General features: G+C 42.5%; 1 protein-coding gene across 3 annotated transcripts in view; it reads right to left on the reverse strand.

Annotated features, from left to right (window-relative positions):
• Ccdc62 (coiled-coil domain containing 62) overlaps nucleotides 1–18464 on the reverse strand; it is a 40597-nt gene extending 22133 nt beyond the window's left edge. For 2 of the 3 annotated variants that reach the window (XM_028765984.1, XM_028765983.1), the window contains exons 1-6: nucleotides 18303–18464; nucleotides 14708–14900; nucleotides 10680–10846; nucleotides 8937–9038; nucleotides 6569–6740; nucleotides 4362–4463 (exon numbers count right to left, since the gene is read on the reverse strand). In XM_028765984.1, coding sequence (XP_028621817.1) covers nucleotides 4362–4463; nucleotides 6569–6740; nucleotides 8937–9038; nucleotides 10680–10846; nucleotides 14708–14900; nucleotides 18303–18464 — 898 coding nt within the window. The remainder of the gene's footprint in view (nucleotides 1–4361; nucleotides 4464–6568; nucleotides 6741–8936; nucleotides 9039–10679; nucleotides 10847–14707; nucleotides 14901–18302) is intronic. The other variant, XM_028765986.1, reaches the window with a different exon arrangement.

An 18464-nucleotide genomic window follows, 5' to 3' on the forward strand; every position in this document is an offset into this window, starting at 1 on the left:
CAAAGCTTCCCCTGGCCACATAAGACCCTGACTCAAAACAAACAAAAAAGACACAATTATCAAGCAAAGACCCAAATTTACCATTGGTTTTGATCTTTGTGTCATTGGTGGTTGGGACTTACTCCTATTTGTCTATCAGTGTGTGAGTGTGCACGCGATGCTTGGACAGCACAGCAGGCAGCAGGGCCGTCCTCCTCCAGCACTTCCCACCTACTTCCTAATGATTCTTTTCAAGGGAAAATAAAATTACATCCTTTCCCCCTTTCCCTTTCCTCCCTCCAATCCCTCCCATATATCCCTCTTGCTCTCTTTCAATGTGTGTGTGTGTGTGTGTGTGTGTGTGTACAACCTGCTCAGTCAATAGACTGTGACTTGGCCATATATGATTTCAAGGCTGACCACTTGATGTTGGATAGCCAACTGGGGTCTCTTCCCAGGGGTCCACCTGAACTTTTTTAAGTAGCAAATAATTTTCTGACTTATTGTGTTTATTTATTTTTAATGTAATTGCAGGCACACATGTACTATGGTATACTTACAGAAGACAGAAGATTTGAGACTTAGGTCTCTTCTTCCACAATGTGGGCCTAAGGAATTAAACTCAGTTCATCAGCCTTGACAGCAAACATTTCACTCGCTGAACCATCTTGCCAGCCTATATTTCTTTCTTTACACACAGTGTTATGCATGTGGAAGTCAGAGAGCAACTTCAAGAGTCAGTTCTCTCCTTCTACCACATAGGTCTCAAGGACTGAACTCAGAGCCTCAGGCTTGGCAGCACATGCTTTTCCTGGATGAACCATCTCTAAAGCCTACTCTTCATCTACTTCTGTAAGACAAAGTCTCTCCCTGAATCTCGTTTAATCTGTCTAGCCAGGCTAAAACCCAGTAAGCTTGAAGGATCTTCCTGTCTGTTACCCTTAGAGCTGGGTAATTTCAGGGATACCTGGGTTGGTGCTAGGTGCTGGGATCCATCTGGTCCTCTGGATTACAAAGCAAATATTCTTAACCACTGAGCTACCTCCCCATCTCCACTGTTTGAAACAGGTTCCTGCATAATTCAGGCTGGCCTTGACTACCTCATGGGCCTTATGTAGGCCTTGAGCTCCTGATCCTTCCACCTCTATATCTCGATGGCTGAGATTACAGGCAAATGCCACTATACCCAGCTTAATGCTGCATTTTAGGATAACCTCCTGTTGCATCAAAAGCAATTCTAACATAAATAGCCATGTTTCTTTAGCAGTGGTATGCAAAGCTGCACAGAGGAGGGATCAGAGTGGAGTGGGTCTGTCTATTTCTACAGGTTGGTTCCAGAATCCAAAGAGTTTCTGTAAAGTTGTGCTATTAGCTCTTCCTGAACACAAGACAGCATGGAGGAAGGTACTCTGGGGTGTCTGAGTCTGGCTGAGGCTCCGCCTTTTATGGACTGTAGGCTGAGGTAGGATTTAATGGGACTAGCCTCCATTCCCAGCAGTCAAGGCACACTAAAATCATCTTTGCAAACTCCTAATGACCATATGGTACACAGAAATGAAACACTGTCTCTAAGCCTATGTGAAGAACTTTATCTTCAACAAGAAAAAATAAATTTTTGAACTTGAAAGTAAAACTTTAGAACAACTTCCAATTTGGAATAAAACATGTCAAGTTTCTGCCATAGTTCCTCAATAGAACATGATAGCATTGTTACACATTAAGCCTTTCCCAATACTTTCTTACTCCATTCACTTTTGTTTCACTGAATACTGAATCTAGGGTCTAGTGTATTCTAGGCAAGCAGGCACTCAGCCACAGAGCCACATACATACCTTCAATTCGTATTCATTTACTTAATTCTGTATTTATTTTATACGTACTCAGAGCCTTGAGCATGCTAGGCTAGGGCTTTCCCACTGAACTACATCCCTGGCCCTCACTTTTTTTCTTCTCTTTTTAATTTAGGGTCTTACATAATCCAGGCTGGCCTCGAACTGACTCTAACAACTGAGGCTGACCTTGCCATCTTGATCCTTCTGGGATTGCAGGTATCTACCTATATCACCACACACACAACTTGGTTTTTCATTGTTTTATTGTTGTTTTTTGAGACTGGGTCTCATTATATAGCTCTGGTTTCCTGGAACTCATTATCTAGACTAGGCTGGCCCCAAATTCACATAGCTCCACCTGCCTCTGCCTGCTAGGATTAAATGTGTATGCACTACAGCAGCTACACCTTGGTTCTGTGGTGCTGAGGAATAAACCCAAAGTACAACAGGCAAACCCTCTACCAAATGAACTACATCCTCACCCCTTTGACTCACTTTTATAATTAAAACATATAAAAACTGGCCAGGCAGTGGTAGCACATGCCTTCAACCCCAGCACTCAGGAGGCAGAGGCAGGAGGATCGCTGTGAGTTTGAGGCCAGGTTGGTCTACAAAGTAAATTCCAGGCCAATTAAGGCTACACAGAAAAACTCTGTCTCAAAAAGCAAAACAAAACAAAAAATAAACAAAAAACAACAACAAAAACCAAACCAAAAAATTGTTTTTGAAACAATGATGTATGACTGTCTTCAACAGAAAGACGATTAGTTGAGGAAATGTCTTTAAAAGTTATTTCTAAAATGGGTTACAGTTTTATTTAGCAAGTCTCATATTTTACAAACCAAGGAGACTTTTATATCTATGAATCAAGGGTGGGCTGGTGTGACGGTCCACATCTCTAAGTCTCAGTTCAAGACCAAATTGGAAGCTGATGGTATAAAGTAGCCTGTCCACTAGACCATGTCTTCTGACTTCCCATGCAGTGTCGTGTGTATGCATGTTGTGTGCATGTATCTTACTGTACTATGCAGGTAGTTGAAGACTTACATGACACTGACCTTTGGCAATATACCTCAGAACACACTAGAGGAAAATCAATCAATGTTTTCATAGCTTTGCTTAGTCCTAACTCTCTGTGGCCTGTAAGTGTCTAGGCTTTAGTGGACTCACATATATGCAACCGTAAAGCTGCAAGCACACTGTACATGTAGTTACACGGAAGACAGAAATCCTAGAAATAACGAACACAGTGACCTCTCGTGGTGAAACTGGTAATCCTTAAACGGGAGACTAAAATGAAGGATTCTACTGTATTTAAAACTTCTAAAGATAACACTGTATTTTCCTTAACTCTTACTCTGTAGGAATTTATTCTCTTCTTAAAATGAAGGGGATTGAAGAGATGAAGGACTGAACCAAAAAATGTTCAGCTAATTTTCTCTTTGAAAATTTCCCTCTAAATCTATGATTTTCCTAACACCGTGGCTGACATGAGAGCCTAGGGAAGTCTTGGCAAGCAGGGGGGTAAATAGTGTCTACAGTGAGGAGGAGAAGTGTCCACAGTGAGGAGGGTAAACAGTGTCCACAGTGAGGAGGGGAGGAGTGTCCACAGTGAGGAGGGTAAACAGTGTCCACAGTGAGGAGGGTAAACAGTGTCCACAGTGAGGAGGGGAGGAGTGTCCACAGTGAGGAGGGGAGGAGTGTCCACAGTGAGGAGGGGAGGAGTGTCCACAGTGAGGAGGGGAGGGCTTCATCAGTCAACGTCTGAGGTGGGAGAGGCAGGGGCAGTGCCGGGGAATGTGCTGTGAGATGGGAAGGCTTGGGACGACTGCACATGACACTAATAAGGAAAATTCATACCTAGCTTCTTACTCTGGTTACACCAGTACAACCATACACAAGTGTTTTCCTAACTTACTGACCATAGGTAATTAATTTGCAAAACTGGATGCTGAATTCCTAAAGTTTTAAGTGCCAGAGCCCAAGTCTAGTGCTAGGTAAGTATTATACACTTTAGGTTATGCTCTGGCCCTTTGAACTCCTAGTTGTTCACTTAGTATCTGTGAAATTATAAATGCTCTCCCCTCATCAATCCATAAGATTCTTTTAAAATAACATTACTTCTGATCCTTCTGCCTCTGCCTCCCAAATTCTGGGATTAAAAATTATATACCACCAGGTCCAACGGCTGCTGCTGGGGATTGAACCCAGGGCTTAGCTTGTTGGGTAGGCACTTCACCAGCTGAGCTACACTCCTACCCTAACATTAACTTTCCAGCAGGAATATTTTGTTTTTTTTATTGAGAAGGATAATGATCCATTCAAGCTGTATAAGAATGTAGTTCCACTTCACAGGAAAAAGAAAAAGTATCTACTTGGAAGAGAATAAAAATATTAAAACTCAGACCCAGTCCCTTACCAATTCTTCAAAAGACAGGGGCAAAATACTCAAAAGTCTATTTTGAAGGGGGTGTACATCTTTTAGCCTATAACAAAAAGATAAAGTTACAAACATGCAACTATTCAAATACTTCAATCTAATTCTTTTACCAGTAAAAATTAATTCATCGTGCAGACAACTTTTCTCTTGCTTGAGCCGAATGATCTCCTCTCGTTGTTCGTTGTTTTCTGTTGTCTTCTCATTTAGATCCTCTTCACAGACAGAAGGAAGAAAAATCCTCAAGTAAATACCAGCCTCCTAGGAAACACAGACACTACACAAAACAATCCATGTCCTCGGCAGCTTCTGAGGACCCTGCCAGGTCTACAGTCAATACATGCTGGGCCATTCACCATCTCTGCTATAACCCAAGGGACACAGAGCAATCCTTAAAATAAAAACGCCTTGTGTCAACTCTTGGCAAGGAGCCCTCCTTGCTCTTCTCAGGATGAACCCCAAATTCTTTACTGCAAACAGCAAGGCCCACAGTGACATCACCCTCCCTGCTCCCTTCCATTGCCCCCTTTTTCTCTTAGTTCCTTGACTGCCTCTGGGATAAAGAAGACATGATTTGGGTTTTGTTTTCCATTCTTGGGGACGAGCTTCTGCATCTCTTAGAACTCAGGCTTCGCTTTGGAGAGGACCTAGCTCTACACATGGAGCACTTCCACCGGCATTCACTTTGGAGAGGACCTAGCTCTACACATGGAGCACTTCCACCGGCAGCTTGAGTTTCTGAAGAAACAGCAAAGTGCTTCCCTGAGCTTCCAGAATCTTCCAGCAAATGACAGAGGCTGTTCAGGAGGTTGTGAAAACCCTAACTTAGCGCCAGTCCAGTTGGTTAGTGAGAAGTCTGTGAGGCTCCCCTGGATTTCAGACTGGTGTCTTAATGGGAATAGTCTCATGGGACATGAACCTGTAGGATCTGTCACTAACTCATTGTACATAGATTGTATCAAAAGCATCAAACTGAATTGTCTGTGCACCTAATTCATAGAAGAATTTCCAAGAAGGAAACAAACAAACCCAGAATGTCCCCACTTAATGTCCAGTCTAGGCCTTCTGCATTTGTTCTTCCTGTTTTCTGCCTAGAAGGTTCTCAGTCAGGTTCTGGCTAGTTCTGTCTACAGTCTAGTCATAGCTCAAATGCTAACTCTTCATATTTACTTTCTCAGTCAACCTGAACTAAACAAGTTTCTCTCCCTTGTTCTCTGTTCTATTTCCCATTACTCTACTTTTAAAATGTCTTAAATAAGGCTGGAAGGGTGGCCCCGCAGTTAGGAGAACTGACTGCTCTTCCAGAGGTCCTGACTTCAATTCCCAGCACCCACAGTGTAGCGCACAACCATCTGTAATTGGATGTGATGCCCTCTTCTGGTGTGTCTGAAGATGGAATACATAAAATATATCTTTTTTTAAAAAAAAAATAAATACTGGGTTAAGTACTGACACAACAGACTTATACTTGAACATCTTACTTGGCCCACACACACACTCAATGAACACTAATGAACCAGTGTCTGACCTACTGTTGTTGCCATGCTGACCCAAAGACAAAGAGACACAATTTGCCCCACTACTGTCATGAGGCTTATGAAATGATGGCTTTAGCTGACATAAATGGAGACAGGACTTGAGACCATTAGTGAAGGCATAGTAAGCCCAAGGTTGTAAAAATGCTTCGTCATTTACATTAAATTGATCAAGATAAAAATTTCAGATCTAGGGGGTATGGTTGAGACAGAGTCACATATAGCCGAGGTTGGGCTTTAAAATCTTTGTGTAGTGGAGGATGACTTTGAACTAATGACCCTCTATCTACCCTGTATGTGCTGGCACCTGTACTACTATGCCAGGCTCAATCTCAGAGCCTCTTAGTTAAGGCAGTTGGGAATAGACGACAATCCTCTCCACATTCTGCTCATGCTTGAAGCAGAACTGGTCTGACGAGAACCTGGCTGGGCCTAGGCTAAAACAACCAACTTATCTGGACCAACCCCAGTGACTTACACTGCTGCTGTTCATTACACAGCATGTATCAGCAGCAGCTACCTGATACAGACAAGTGAACTAAGCCAGGATTCTAATAAACATATGATCCAGGGTTAGAGATTTTATAAGTATAAGGCCCCAGGTTCAGTCCTCAGCTCTATCCACAATTTTGTTATCTTATATCACAACATGTGTGACATTCACTCTATATAAATGAGACAGACATCGGATGTCAGGACCTACAGGCAGTCTAAGACTAAGGGAACTCAGATACAGAACTCAATTGCAGACAATGCACTACTATCTTCAATTGTCATGTCCTTACCTTTCAGTTTATTGACTTCAATCCTAAGTGCTTTCAATTTCTGCTTATAATCTTGCTTTTCTTTCACAACACAAGTCTCTGTCATCTTAGCATCACGTAAAGCATGCTCTAACAATTTAAATTTACCCGAACAGTCTGAGATGTGATTGACTGCCTCAATAATATCTTTGTCCTAAAAACCAAGGGAAAAACAGTTAGGCCATATTTTAAATTCCAACTAATCAGTAAGGTCGTTATGCTTAGAGTGCACTGTGCAGTGAGTTCATTTCTTAACACCTTTCAGGTTAACTCAGTTGCTGTAACTTTATGCTAGCACCAAGTGACAAAGGAGTTAGCAGACACAGAAGGAATTCTTCTCTAACCATGGCACTCAAACAGCCATTTCACAGTTTAGTTGGCTGGCTTGTGAACCTATGTGCTTGTCAACACCTTACTTTTTCTTAAAAAGTTGAAAATCAGGTAATTTTTTTTTTTTTTAGACAAGCTCTCTTTACATAGCCCTAGATATCCTGGAACTCGATATAAAGACTGGGCTAGCCTCAAACTCAAAGATCCACCTGCCTCTGCTTCCTAGTGCTGAGATTAAAGGCATGCACCACCACATCCAGTAAGAATCAGATAACTTGATGGCCAGGCTACATTGTTCAGCAAATAAGTCAGCAGCTCTTAGATGGGGATATTACTCCCTGGATCTCAGGTAAGTCTGCAGGGCCCATACTTCCTACCTACTTTCACTTGTTAAAAGGATAAACAGATTCTTAGGACCTCGTTCAACCAACATGCTGAGTTAAAAGCTTCTGTGGTTGAAACTGTTTCAAAGTATAAAAACAGCATCTGCTGAAAAGCAATTCTAACCATAACTAGACACAACAATAAGTGGCTGGCGAAGAAGCTTAGTGGAAGAGCACTTGCCTAGCATGTGTGTGGTCCCAGGCTCAATCCTTAGTCTCAGGGACACTAGCTGACATACCATGATAAACAGGTGTACCTTCCTGAGCACCCCCATCACTATAGCAGCACCAAACATGCATTTTGGGGAAAAAAACCAAACAAACAAAAACCCCTTACGAACTCAGTGGGCTTATGGGGAGTTAAAGGGTTGGGGAAAACCACGTAGTAGCCACTGGAAGTCTGGGCAATGAATCTCAGCATTCTGGAGGCTGAGAGAATCAATGAGTCCTAGGCTAGCCTGGACTACATTACAAGTTTCAGGCTAGCAGACAAAATAAAACAAAAGCAAAACCTGGGGAAGGGCTAAGGATGTATCTCAGTGGTAAAGTGTTTACTTAGCATGCAAAAGGCCCTGGGTTCAGCCCCCAGCACCACAAATAAGCAAATTTGTTTTATTAAAGAAAACAATAAGCCAAACAGCAAAAACTGGTGACTAGACCAGTTTAAAAATAATGAGCAGTTAAGCCAATTACAAGAGATAATTTCTTCAATTGATGTCAGCCTTAAACAAAGAGCTTAGGAGTTCCTTACTCTGTCTTTCTAAGTATATCCTAATAAGCATGTGCTTTTAGCAAAGACCATTTTCCTCAAAACAGAACTCTGACGATGGGAATTCTGCCTCTATGAATGCACTGTCCTAACATAGAGGAAGCATCTTCATCAGAGCAAGCTCTGCCAGTGCTGTGGTGACAACTATTTTAACTAAAGCTAACTCTACACATTTTAGCATTTTCTCTTTAATTTTCAGAATCCTTACTTATGATCATATCCCAATGTTAATGTCAGGAAGTCAATGGCACGCATCTGCAACTTCACCAACATCTCCCCCTGCTTAGCAACTACCAAAGGCGCATGAGGCAGAGGAGCATTCTCATTCATTCTCTCTCTCTCTCTCTCTCTCTCTCTCTCTCTCTCTCTCTCTCTCTTTCTCTCTCTCTCTCTCTCTCTCTCTCTCTTTCTCTCTCTCTGAGGAGTCCACACTTCACACTCTACCAGTGTTTGACAGCTTCCAGTTTTCCTCTTTTTTCATTTGGTTTTTCAAGACAGAGTTTTCTCTGTGTAGTCCTGGCTATTCTGGAACTCCATCTGTAGACCAGGCTGGCCTCAAACTCACACACATCCTCCTGCCTCTGCCTCCAGAGTGCTGGCATTAAAGGTGTGCATTACCACTACCCAGCTTCCTCCTGTTTTAATAACAGACTAACAAGCACCTGATGGCCAGTATCTTCAGGAGAACTGCCACAGATACCCGGGAACGGTTCACTGAAACAGTCCAGAGGCTCTGGGAACACTGTGTAAGGCTGTTCCTTTCATCTCTGTGTTCTGGGCTGCTAAGGACTCAGGGGAGGATGGCGTGTGTGGGTGAGCTCCGCAGGCTGCAGAGTGCTCTGAGGTGGATGTATGCCATTTCAATTACCTTTAGCTTTATCATGGTAGTGAGAGCCTGTTCTCTAGCTTGCAATTGTCCTACCTGAGCAGAAAGGTCCACTAACGTGCTGCTGAGATTTTCATTTCTAGCCTACAAGAGAACAACACAGAAAACACTGAGTCTGTTAACACTTCCATTGGGCTACCAACCACAGTCAACACTCATTTTCTGGTTTTGTTTTTTTTAATTTAACATTTTTCAGGAACAATATAGGTGAAATAACAATCATCAAAAAGGAATGCAAATGCCTATTCCTCTATTAGTTCTAGCTTCCTCTCAATACTTAGCAGTTGTTCTAACTTGTACTGATTTATATAGGTTATATTTATAAACATTTCTTTTTAAGTAAAATCATTTTGTTTTAATTAATACACAAATAAAACATCACACAGCTTCTTAAAGAAGAAGTTACTCATTTCCAGACAGAGTTCGTCTGGGCAGTCCTGTCTATCCTGGAACTCACACTGTAGACTAGGCTGGCTTCTAATTCACAGAGCTCCGTCTGCCTCTGCCTCCCGGGTACTGATGTTAGAAGCATGCACCACCACACCTGGCTGCACATCTTTTTTAACATCTAGGCTAAAAATCTTTACACTGGGTTTGGCTCAATATGCCACTATACATTTGCCCAAATCTTATAGAAAGTAAAACACAAAACATGAGCCATTACAAAAACTGGACTTGGGGTGATAAGGATGAGCCCACATGCATTCGCCAGTTACAATGAATAGACCACCATGATGCAGTGCCTCAGAAGTGGGGGTGCCGTGTGTGTGGATACAGCAGGCACTGGAACTCTGTACTTCCCACTCATTTTTCCTAAAACTGCTCTTAGCTGAGCAGAATGGCACACACTGTAACTATCACATTCAGAAGGCTAAGGCAGAAGGATTAAAAGTTTTGAGAACTGCCTAGGCTGCATAGTCTATAAGAAGGAAGGAAGAATGGAAGGAAGGAAGGAGAAAGGAAGGAAGGAGGAAGAAAGAAAGAAAGAAAGAAAGAAAGAAAGAAAGAAAGAAAGAAAGAAAGAAAGGAAGGAAGAAAGAAAGAAAAAAGAAAGGAAAAACCTGAAAACCCAACTTTGCCAATTTTATCGCAGATGTGTTCCTAGCTTTGGTATGGGTATGTTGATCATATCAGACAAGACCTTAGGTTAATCTCAGTACCTCAGAGGCTGAGACTGGAGGACTGCAGCTTCAGCACTAGCTAGAGGACACTTAGGGAGGCATGTTTCAAAATAAAAAATTTTTTAAAAAAGTTCTGAGAATGTAAACCATTTGTATCATCAAGGCCCTGGGTTTAATCTCCACTACAGGAGAAGAGGGGAAGGGAGGGGCGATGGGACCAGAGGAGGGATGAGACAGGCAAAGGGAATTGGAGGGATTCAGAATCTGGAAAGCCATATTTGAAGCTACCAAAACATGAAGGTTCTTATTTCAGAAAGAAAAAGGTTTTCTGAAATAATCCAAGTTGTTAAAATGGGCAATGCTTCTAAACCAAACAGCAAACCTCTTTACGTTCATGGACTGTGATGACACTTCATCACAGCACAGAACAACACAGTGCAGCTGTGCAGGAAGCAGGGAGAACTCAGAACTAAGATGGGCAGACACCCACACTTCAGGCTCCATACGCACACATCTGCTTTTAATGATGACATTTGAAGTTAATTTTTCTGTAACTGAAACCCAGAACTTGGACTAATAAAGTTCATCAAAAATTAAAACCAACCTCAAGGTCTTCTGAGAGGAGGGCAGAATGTGTAGCCTTTTGAGCCATTTCCTGAAGCTGATGCTGAGTCTTCTGAAGAGCTGTCTGACATTCTGTTTGATTAGATTCAAGGGTTTTGACCTTCTTCATGAGTGACTTGATTATGTCAGTTCTTTTATGCAGCTCACCTGAGGGAAATTTCAGTCACTGTGTCTGTACTGAGACGCAATAAGCAGCATTTTCAAGATCAGTGATTATGAAACAAAGGTCTGATGAATATTTTAAAAACATTTTACTGTGAAATGTACAATACCATATGTATTCCAGAAATAAACACTGGCACCAACCAGAAGTCACCTTCCGAAACATAAACTGTTAATTTCCACTTTCCAAGCCACTGCTTGGATCTTAGAATAATCACTTCCTGTTGCCCACCCACTCCCCATGCTAAGGATGGTAGGCCAGGCACCTGCCCACCATCGTTGCATTTTACTATCACTGTTCTCCCACTTATCTCTGTGTCTACCCCTAAAGTATAATCTGACCCATATACAAGTGGAATTATACTCAGGAGTAGGTCTTGTCACTTGTAAGATCCTGAGAGCCACCAAAGTTGTAACTTGTGTTTATCACTAACACTGCTACATGACAGTCTATTAAATTATAACAGCAGCATGTATGTATCTGCTCTCCTCTTGGTGATTATCTAGGCTGTGCCCACTTTGCAGCTTTTAAATAGTGCTGCTCTGAATATCCTCTTACGTGTAACTTGGGGTATTTCTGCTTTGCTGCTCAAAATGTGGTCCTTAAACCTGCAGCACTAGTATCATTAAGGATACTGCTAGAAATGCAGAGCTCTGATCCAGGCATGGCAGCGCGCATATCTCCCAGCACTAGGTCGGTGAAAACAGTAAGATTAGGGGTTCAAGATCATCCTTTGCTACAAAGAAAGTCTAAAACTGGCCTAAATGGCAGAATACTCTATCTCAAAATTAAAAATAAATGAAAGACAAAGTGTTCTCCTTGTCTTTGAGGGCACCAGGCACATATATGGTGCACATACATAAATCTAGGCAAAGCACTCACGCTACAAAGTGAGTTCCAGGACAGCCAGGGCTACACAGAGAACTCTTGTCTCCTGCCTACCCCTTCCCCCAAAAAAAGAGGATAGGGATATGGGATTCAAAGCACTGGCTGCTCTTCCTGAGACCCAAATTTGAGTTCCATTAGCTACATGGTTGTTTTCAATCTTAACTCCAGTCCCAGGGAATCCAGTGCCCTCTTCTGGCATCTGAATACATTGCATGTATGTGGTGTATAGACAAAACAATGAAGGCAAAACCCCCCATACACATTTTTTTGGTTTTTCAAGACAGGGTTTCTCTGTGTAGCCCTGGCTGTCCTGGAACTCACTCTGTAGACCAGGTTGTCCTCGAACTCAGAAATCTGCCTGCCTCTGCTTCCCAAGTGCAGGGATTACAGGTGTGCGCCACCACCGCCCAGCATAAAAATTTTTTATAAAATGTTTTGTTCTATTTCGTTTTTAAATTAAAAAGGTAGTGGTGTTGTACACCTTTAATCCCAGCACTCATGATGCAAAGGCAGGCAGATCTCTGTAAGTTCCAGGACAGTCTGGTCTATAGAGTGAGTTCTAAGACAGCCAGGGCTACATCGTAAAACCCTGTTTGGAAAAAAAACAAACTAAACCAACAAACAAATAAAATAGCCAAGTAACAAACAAAAACAGCCGGGCAGTGGTGGCGCACGCCTTTAATCCCAGCACTTGGGAGACAGAAGCAGGCGGATTTCTGAGTTCGAGGCCAGCCTGGTCTACAGAGTGAGTTCCAGGACAGCCTGGGCTACAACAGAGAAACCCTGTCTCGAAAAAACAAAAACAAAGAATGCAGACTTTTAATCCTAAATCTATTACATCAGAAGTTACCTAAGTAAGCTTATAGTTGGGGAAGCACTGGGAAGCCTAGGGATGAAACCCAGAACCTCGAGAATATTAAGACGCTTTCCCAGTAAGATAGTTCCTCCAGCCCACAATTTGCATTTAGTAAATTCTTTAGGCAACTGAAGTGAAAATTCCTGAAGGTGGAATGGCTTGACCAGATTAAAATATCTTCCAGCCTTTAGACCCTTTCTTTATAGAATATGTATGTCTCCAACTTCACTAGGTACTGTAAAATGATTTCCCAAAGTAATTGCGGCAACCTACTCCAGCCTCCATGGCTTCCAAGGTCAGATACCAACTATACCAAGGCAGAATGATATAGCTGGCTCCCTTTATCAACACCTGCTATCTTTTGCCAGTCTAGCAAACATAAAATGATCTATCCTTATGGTTTAATTTTTGTTTGCCTAATGACTAATGAAAATGAGAACCGATTTATATATTTACTGGTCATTAAATGTTCCTCTTTCCATGAAAACTTTATTAATTCTCTTGTACATGGTAGAAAAGATTAACAAGGCCCTCTGAAGCAAGCTCCTCCACTGATAATACACACCTGAGGCCAAATCTTCCTTACCTCAAAAACTAGATACTGGTGGTTAGATACAATTTGTGTTATTTAAGTATCTTTATACTACTTTTTTTTTTTTTTTAAAAGACAGAGTCTCAGCAAGATATAGTGGTGCATAACTTTAATCCTAGCACTCTGGAGGCAGAGGCAGGTGGATCTCTGAGTTCAAGGCCAGCCTGGTCTACAAACAAGTTCCAGGACATTCAGGTCTTTTACACAGAGAAACCCTGTCTCAAAAAACCAAAAACTAAAAACCCAGAGGGAAAAAAAAAAAAAAAAGGCAGGGTCTCACTATGTACCCCTAGCTGTCCTGGAACTCACTATGTAGACCTGGCCTCAAACTCATACAGATCCAACACAGATCCATCTGCCCCTACCTCCCCAGTGCTAGAAGTTAAGGCGTGTGCCACCACATCTAGCTGTTTATACAACTTTAAAAAATTTAAATTACATTTATTGTGTTTGTGCATGTGACCTCCCAGTGCATGAGGAGGTCAGGGGACAACTTGCAAGACCTGGTTCTCTCCTTCCACCATGAGGCTCTTGGGGACTGAAGTAAGGTCCTCAGGACTCGCAGCAAGTATCTTCACCATTAAGCCATCTTATAGACTCTATTTATATCACTGTCAATGAGCAATCTTTCCATTTATATTTGAATTTTGTTTTATCTTATCTGGAATTCTGGGACAAGGCTTTATGAGCCCCAGGCTGGCTTCAATTTACGGTACAGCCAAGGATGGTCTTGAACTTCTGGTCATCTGACCTCTCCTGAACAGACTAGCTGTATATGGTGCTGGGATAGTACTCAGTGCTTCAGTCACACTAAGCAAGCAGTTTACCGACAGAGCTACATTCTAAGCACTATTTTACATTTTTTGAAATTGTATTTAGGGGATGGAGGAATGGCTCAGGAGTTAAGACCATTGCTGCTCTTCTAGAGGCCCAATTCCCAACATAATGGTTCCTAAGCATTTGTAACTCCATCTCAGGAGATTCATCACCCTTTTCTGGGCTCCTCTGTCACTGAAAGCATGTGGTGCACAGACATACATACGCTCATACACATGAAATAGTTTTTAAAATTAGTTATTTATTTATATTTATAAGGCTGTATGTGAGAGTCAACTCTCTCTCCCCACTCTGTAGGTACCAGGGACTAGACTCAGGCTGTTAGGCTTAGCAGCAAGCATTATTGTGCCACCCTCCTCTGTTTTAAAATATGATCAAGGTGACTCAGGGCTCTGAGCATTTCCTGCGACTGAACTACACCCACAGCTGTCACTGCATGTTAACACTGTGTTTAACTATAGCTCTGGCCAGCACTTTCCTACATTTGAGTACTCTGCCTCTCTTGTGTCTGTACACTCAAGGTGACTGCTTATAAAGTCCTCCCATCTTCAACAGGACAGAACTCCAGGACATCAGGACCTGTATTCTTTACCTCTTCCTTATGTGCTTTCTTATGAGCCCTCTTAATGTGTCAGCACACAGGCATAAGCACGGGAGCCACACGTTTCTGACCTTCTAATTTGCTGCAGCGTTCCTCCAAAGTCAACACTTTCTGCCGATCCTCTTCCCATGAAAGGAGCTGTCTCTGATGCACGGCAACCATGTCATTGAGCTCTTTATCTCGATCTTTCAATTCTCCAATGAGCAACTGAAGCTCCTTCCGCTGTTTCTCAATAGTGGAATTCTCAACTTCTGATCCGATGTTCTAAACATGGAGGGTGGTTTTGAATCAAGATAAACCCAACCCCACACATCAGCCACAATATACTTTGCAAACAATTACACTCTTTTGTGGCCATCTCTGAATTGTTAAATTGAGTTTTATCCTCTTTTAAGAACAATGTATCACCGGGCAGTGGTGGCACACGCCTTTAATCCCAGCACTTGGGAGGCAGAGGCAGGCAGATTTCTGAGTTCGAGGCCAGCCTGGTCTACAGAGTGAGTTCCAGGACAGCCAGGGCTACACAGAGAAATCCTGCCTCAAACACACACACACACACACACACAAAAGGAAAAAGAAAACAATGTATCAAGTTATATCTGTTTAAAACGAGTTCAAGCCTATCATCACACAGTCTGTCTCTATCATCGTCCATCATACAATACACAGTTTTTAAAGAGTATGACCATTTCCAAAGTTTCTAGCTAACCCCAACACACTCAGCTTTCCCTGCCCTTTGCTGTCAATCTTCCTGTTCTGGTCAACAACGCTCTGCCCTTCTGTGTGCTCCAGGACACCCACGCGTGCACAGAGACATGTGCACATGCACTCCTGTGCACATACCTCCTGTGGCCTTTGTGTGTGTGTGGTGCTGGAGCTCAAACCTGGAGCATTAATGAACATGTGATCTAACTATTGAGTTATATTCCCAACCCTTGGCGTAGAAATTTTGGAGAAATCAAGGAAAGATAAACATGAAATAATTGTTTTTAACAATATTATAGTCAATTCTTATCAAAGAACGGGAATTTTAATCTGTAAGAAAATAATGAAGCTAGATGTGGTGGCACAACTCTTTAGTCCTAGCACTCCAGAGGTGGAGGTAGGTGGATCTTTCCTTACGAGTTCAAGGCCAGTTTAGTCTATACATCAACTTCCAAGCCAGCCAGAACTACAGAGTTAGACCCTGTGGCAGCAACAACAACAAAAATATAAACAAACAAACAAATTAAATTCTAAATATTAACATATGCCTTACTGAAATACATTCAATCTGTCAAGGGTAATTTAGAATTTTTTAAAGATCTATCTATCTATCTATCTATCTATCTATCTATTTATTATGCATATAGTGTTCCGACTGCATGTATGCCCACAGGCCAGAAAAGGTACCAGAACTCATTATAGATGGTGGTGAGCCACCATGTGGTTTGAGGAATTGAACTCAGGACTTCTGGAAGAGCAGTGCCCTTAACCTCTGAGGCATCCAGCCCATATATTTAATATTGTGGCTTGTCATACTCAACATGTATAATTAAAAACAAGGGCAAAGAGAATCCAGAGAACACAGGTTTGATTCTTAGTACCCACATAGCAGCTCAAAACTGTGTGTACTTCTAGTTCCAGGGGATCAGACACCCTCTTTTAGCCTCTTTGAGCACCAGGCACACAAATGGTGTACAGACAGATATACATGCAGGCAAAAACACCTACACATATAAAAGAAAAACTAAATCTTGAAAAGGGTGGGATAGTTCAGGAGACAGAAGTGCTTGCCCTACAGCCTGGCAACATGAGGTCAATGCCCAGAACCCACTAAAAGCTGAAAGAACTTACCCACTCCACAAAGCTGTCCTCTGGTTTCCACATGTACACGTGCTACATCCACATATACACGTCATATGCACACACATAACTTCATGGTGTTGCTTAGCAAGACAAAAATTACCTATAATCTTTTGGTTATTATTATCACTTTGTTTTTGTTTTGTTCTTGAAACCCTAGCTGTCCTAGAACTTCTTCTGTTGACCAAGCTGGCCTTGAACTCAAAGAGGTCCGCCTGCCTTTGTCTCCCAAGGACTGAGATTAAAGGCATGTACCACTGCCACCTGGCTGTGACTGACCATTTTAAAGTCTGGTGTATGTCAGATCCTAGCAACCTGATGCTGGAGTTGGCCACTTAGTGGTTATATAAACTTAATCAAGTTACTTAGCATCTCTTACTCAGTTTCTTTACCTGTAAAATGGCAACAGCAATACTCTTAGACAAATGTTCTATCACTGAGGAATATCTACAGTGTTTTTTAATTATTATTACTTTTGTGTATGGGTGTTTTACTGTATGTATATTTGTGTATCACTTGCATGCTTGGTGCCTGTGGAGGTCAGAAGGTGCTCTCAGAGCTGCTGACATTTACGAGTCACTATATGGGCACTGGGAATCAAACCTAGGTCTTTCGGAAGAGCAACAAATTCTCTTAACCAACTACTGAACCATCTTCCTAACCTCCACAGCCTTTTAAAAAAATGCCTTTTGAGGCTTAGTCTCACTAAATTGCCTTGCCCCCGGCCTTGCTCTGAGGCCTTGAAATTTCCAGCCTCCAAAGTAGCTGAGATTACAGACCAATAGTATTGTAAGTGCCTGGCATATAATAATCACTCAACATTAGCTATTATTATTATTAATTACAATTAGACAGGGTCTTGCTATGCATCCCTGTCAGTTCTGCAAGCTGGCCTTGAACTCACCGAAGTCAATATGCCTTTACTTCCCAAGCACCTTCTGAGATTAAAGGCGTGCGTGCACCACCACAACTAGCTTAATTCATGTGTTTGTGTGTAGGTAAGAGAACTTTCAGGAGTTGGTTTCTTTCCTTCTACCATATGGATTCCAGGGGTAGAACGCAAATCAGGCCAGCTTCATGAACCCGCTGAGCCATCTCACTATTAAGTTTTACTATAATCCATATGGTACAGAATTATGTTCTGGTTTTGTGTAGGAAAGGTAGGGACTGACTTTGCCTCATGGATGCTAGACAACTCTACCACTAAGCTAAGCCTAGCCCCAACTTAAAGACAATATTTAAAGTTGGGATGTGACGGCTCACACCTATATTCTCAGAACTCAGGAGGCGGGGCAGAAAGGGGAGGCGACATGCCAGCATGGTCTACCCAGGACCATGTAGAGGGTAGTACAAGTGTACAGGACAGTCATGTATATGATGACAGCATCTTGAAAAAGATTTACAAATAATGACTTACAGTTACTTACTGGTACCTAAACACACACACACACAAAAGAACTTGGAATTCCAAGTCACAATACCTGAATTCCAGTCTATAGAAACGGCAGCAGGGGGCATGGCGCTCAGTGGAGCGTAACCAGGCACTAAACCAAGCGTTCAAAAAGCGTTCACGTCACCCTACACTGATACAGAAATGCAAACCCTGGGCAAATTCACTTTCAAGACTGTCAAAGTGAAGTAAGAAGTCCGTCCACTCGCTAGACAGCTGTTAAATAAACGAGGGAGGGCCATGTCCCTGCCAACGTTCACCAGCAATGCCCTGGTGCTCGCGCCCCGTCGCTGGGTCCCAGCTAGGTCCCGGGTTTTGTTGGGCTGAGGAAACGGTCTCTCCGCTCCCTCTCCCGGGGCAGCGGCGCTCACCTGGCGCCGGTATAAGGTCGCCGAAGGGTTCATGGATGATGCCCCCGCCCTCAGAGAGAGTTGGTGCCAGCAGCCGGTCACCTCAGAAACGCCATAGGTGCATGGCCGCAGCGGCGGGGGCAAGGCCACAGCCCAGGACGCCGCTACCTCAAAGCCACGCAT

The sequence above is a fragment of the Grammomys surdaster genome, unplaced genomic scaffold, assembly GCF_004785775.1.
Source record: "Grammomys surdaster isolate TR1022 unplaced genomic scaffold, NIH_TR_1.0 166, whole genome shotgun sequence".
NCBI classification, from domain to species: Eukaryota; Metazoa; Chordata; class Mammalia; order Rodentia; family Muridae; genus Grammomys; species Grammomys surdaster.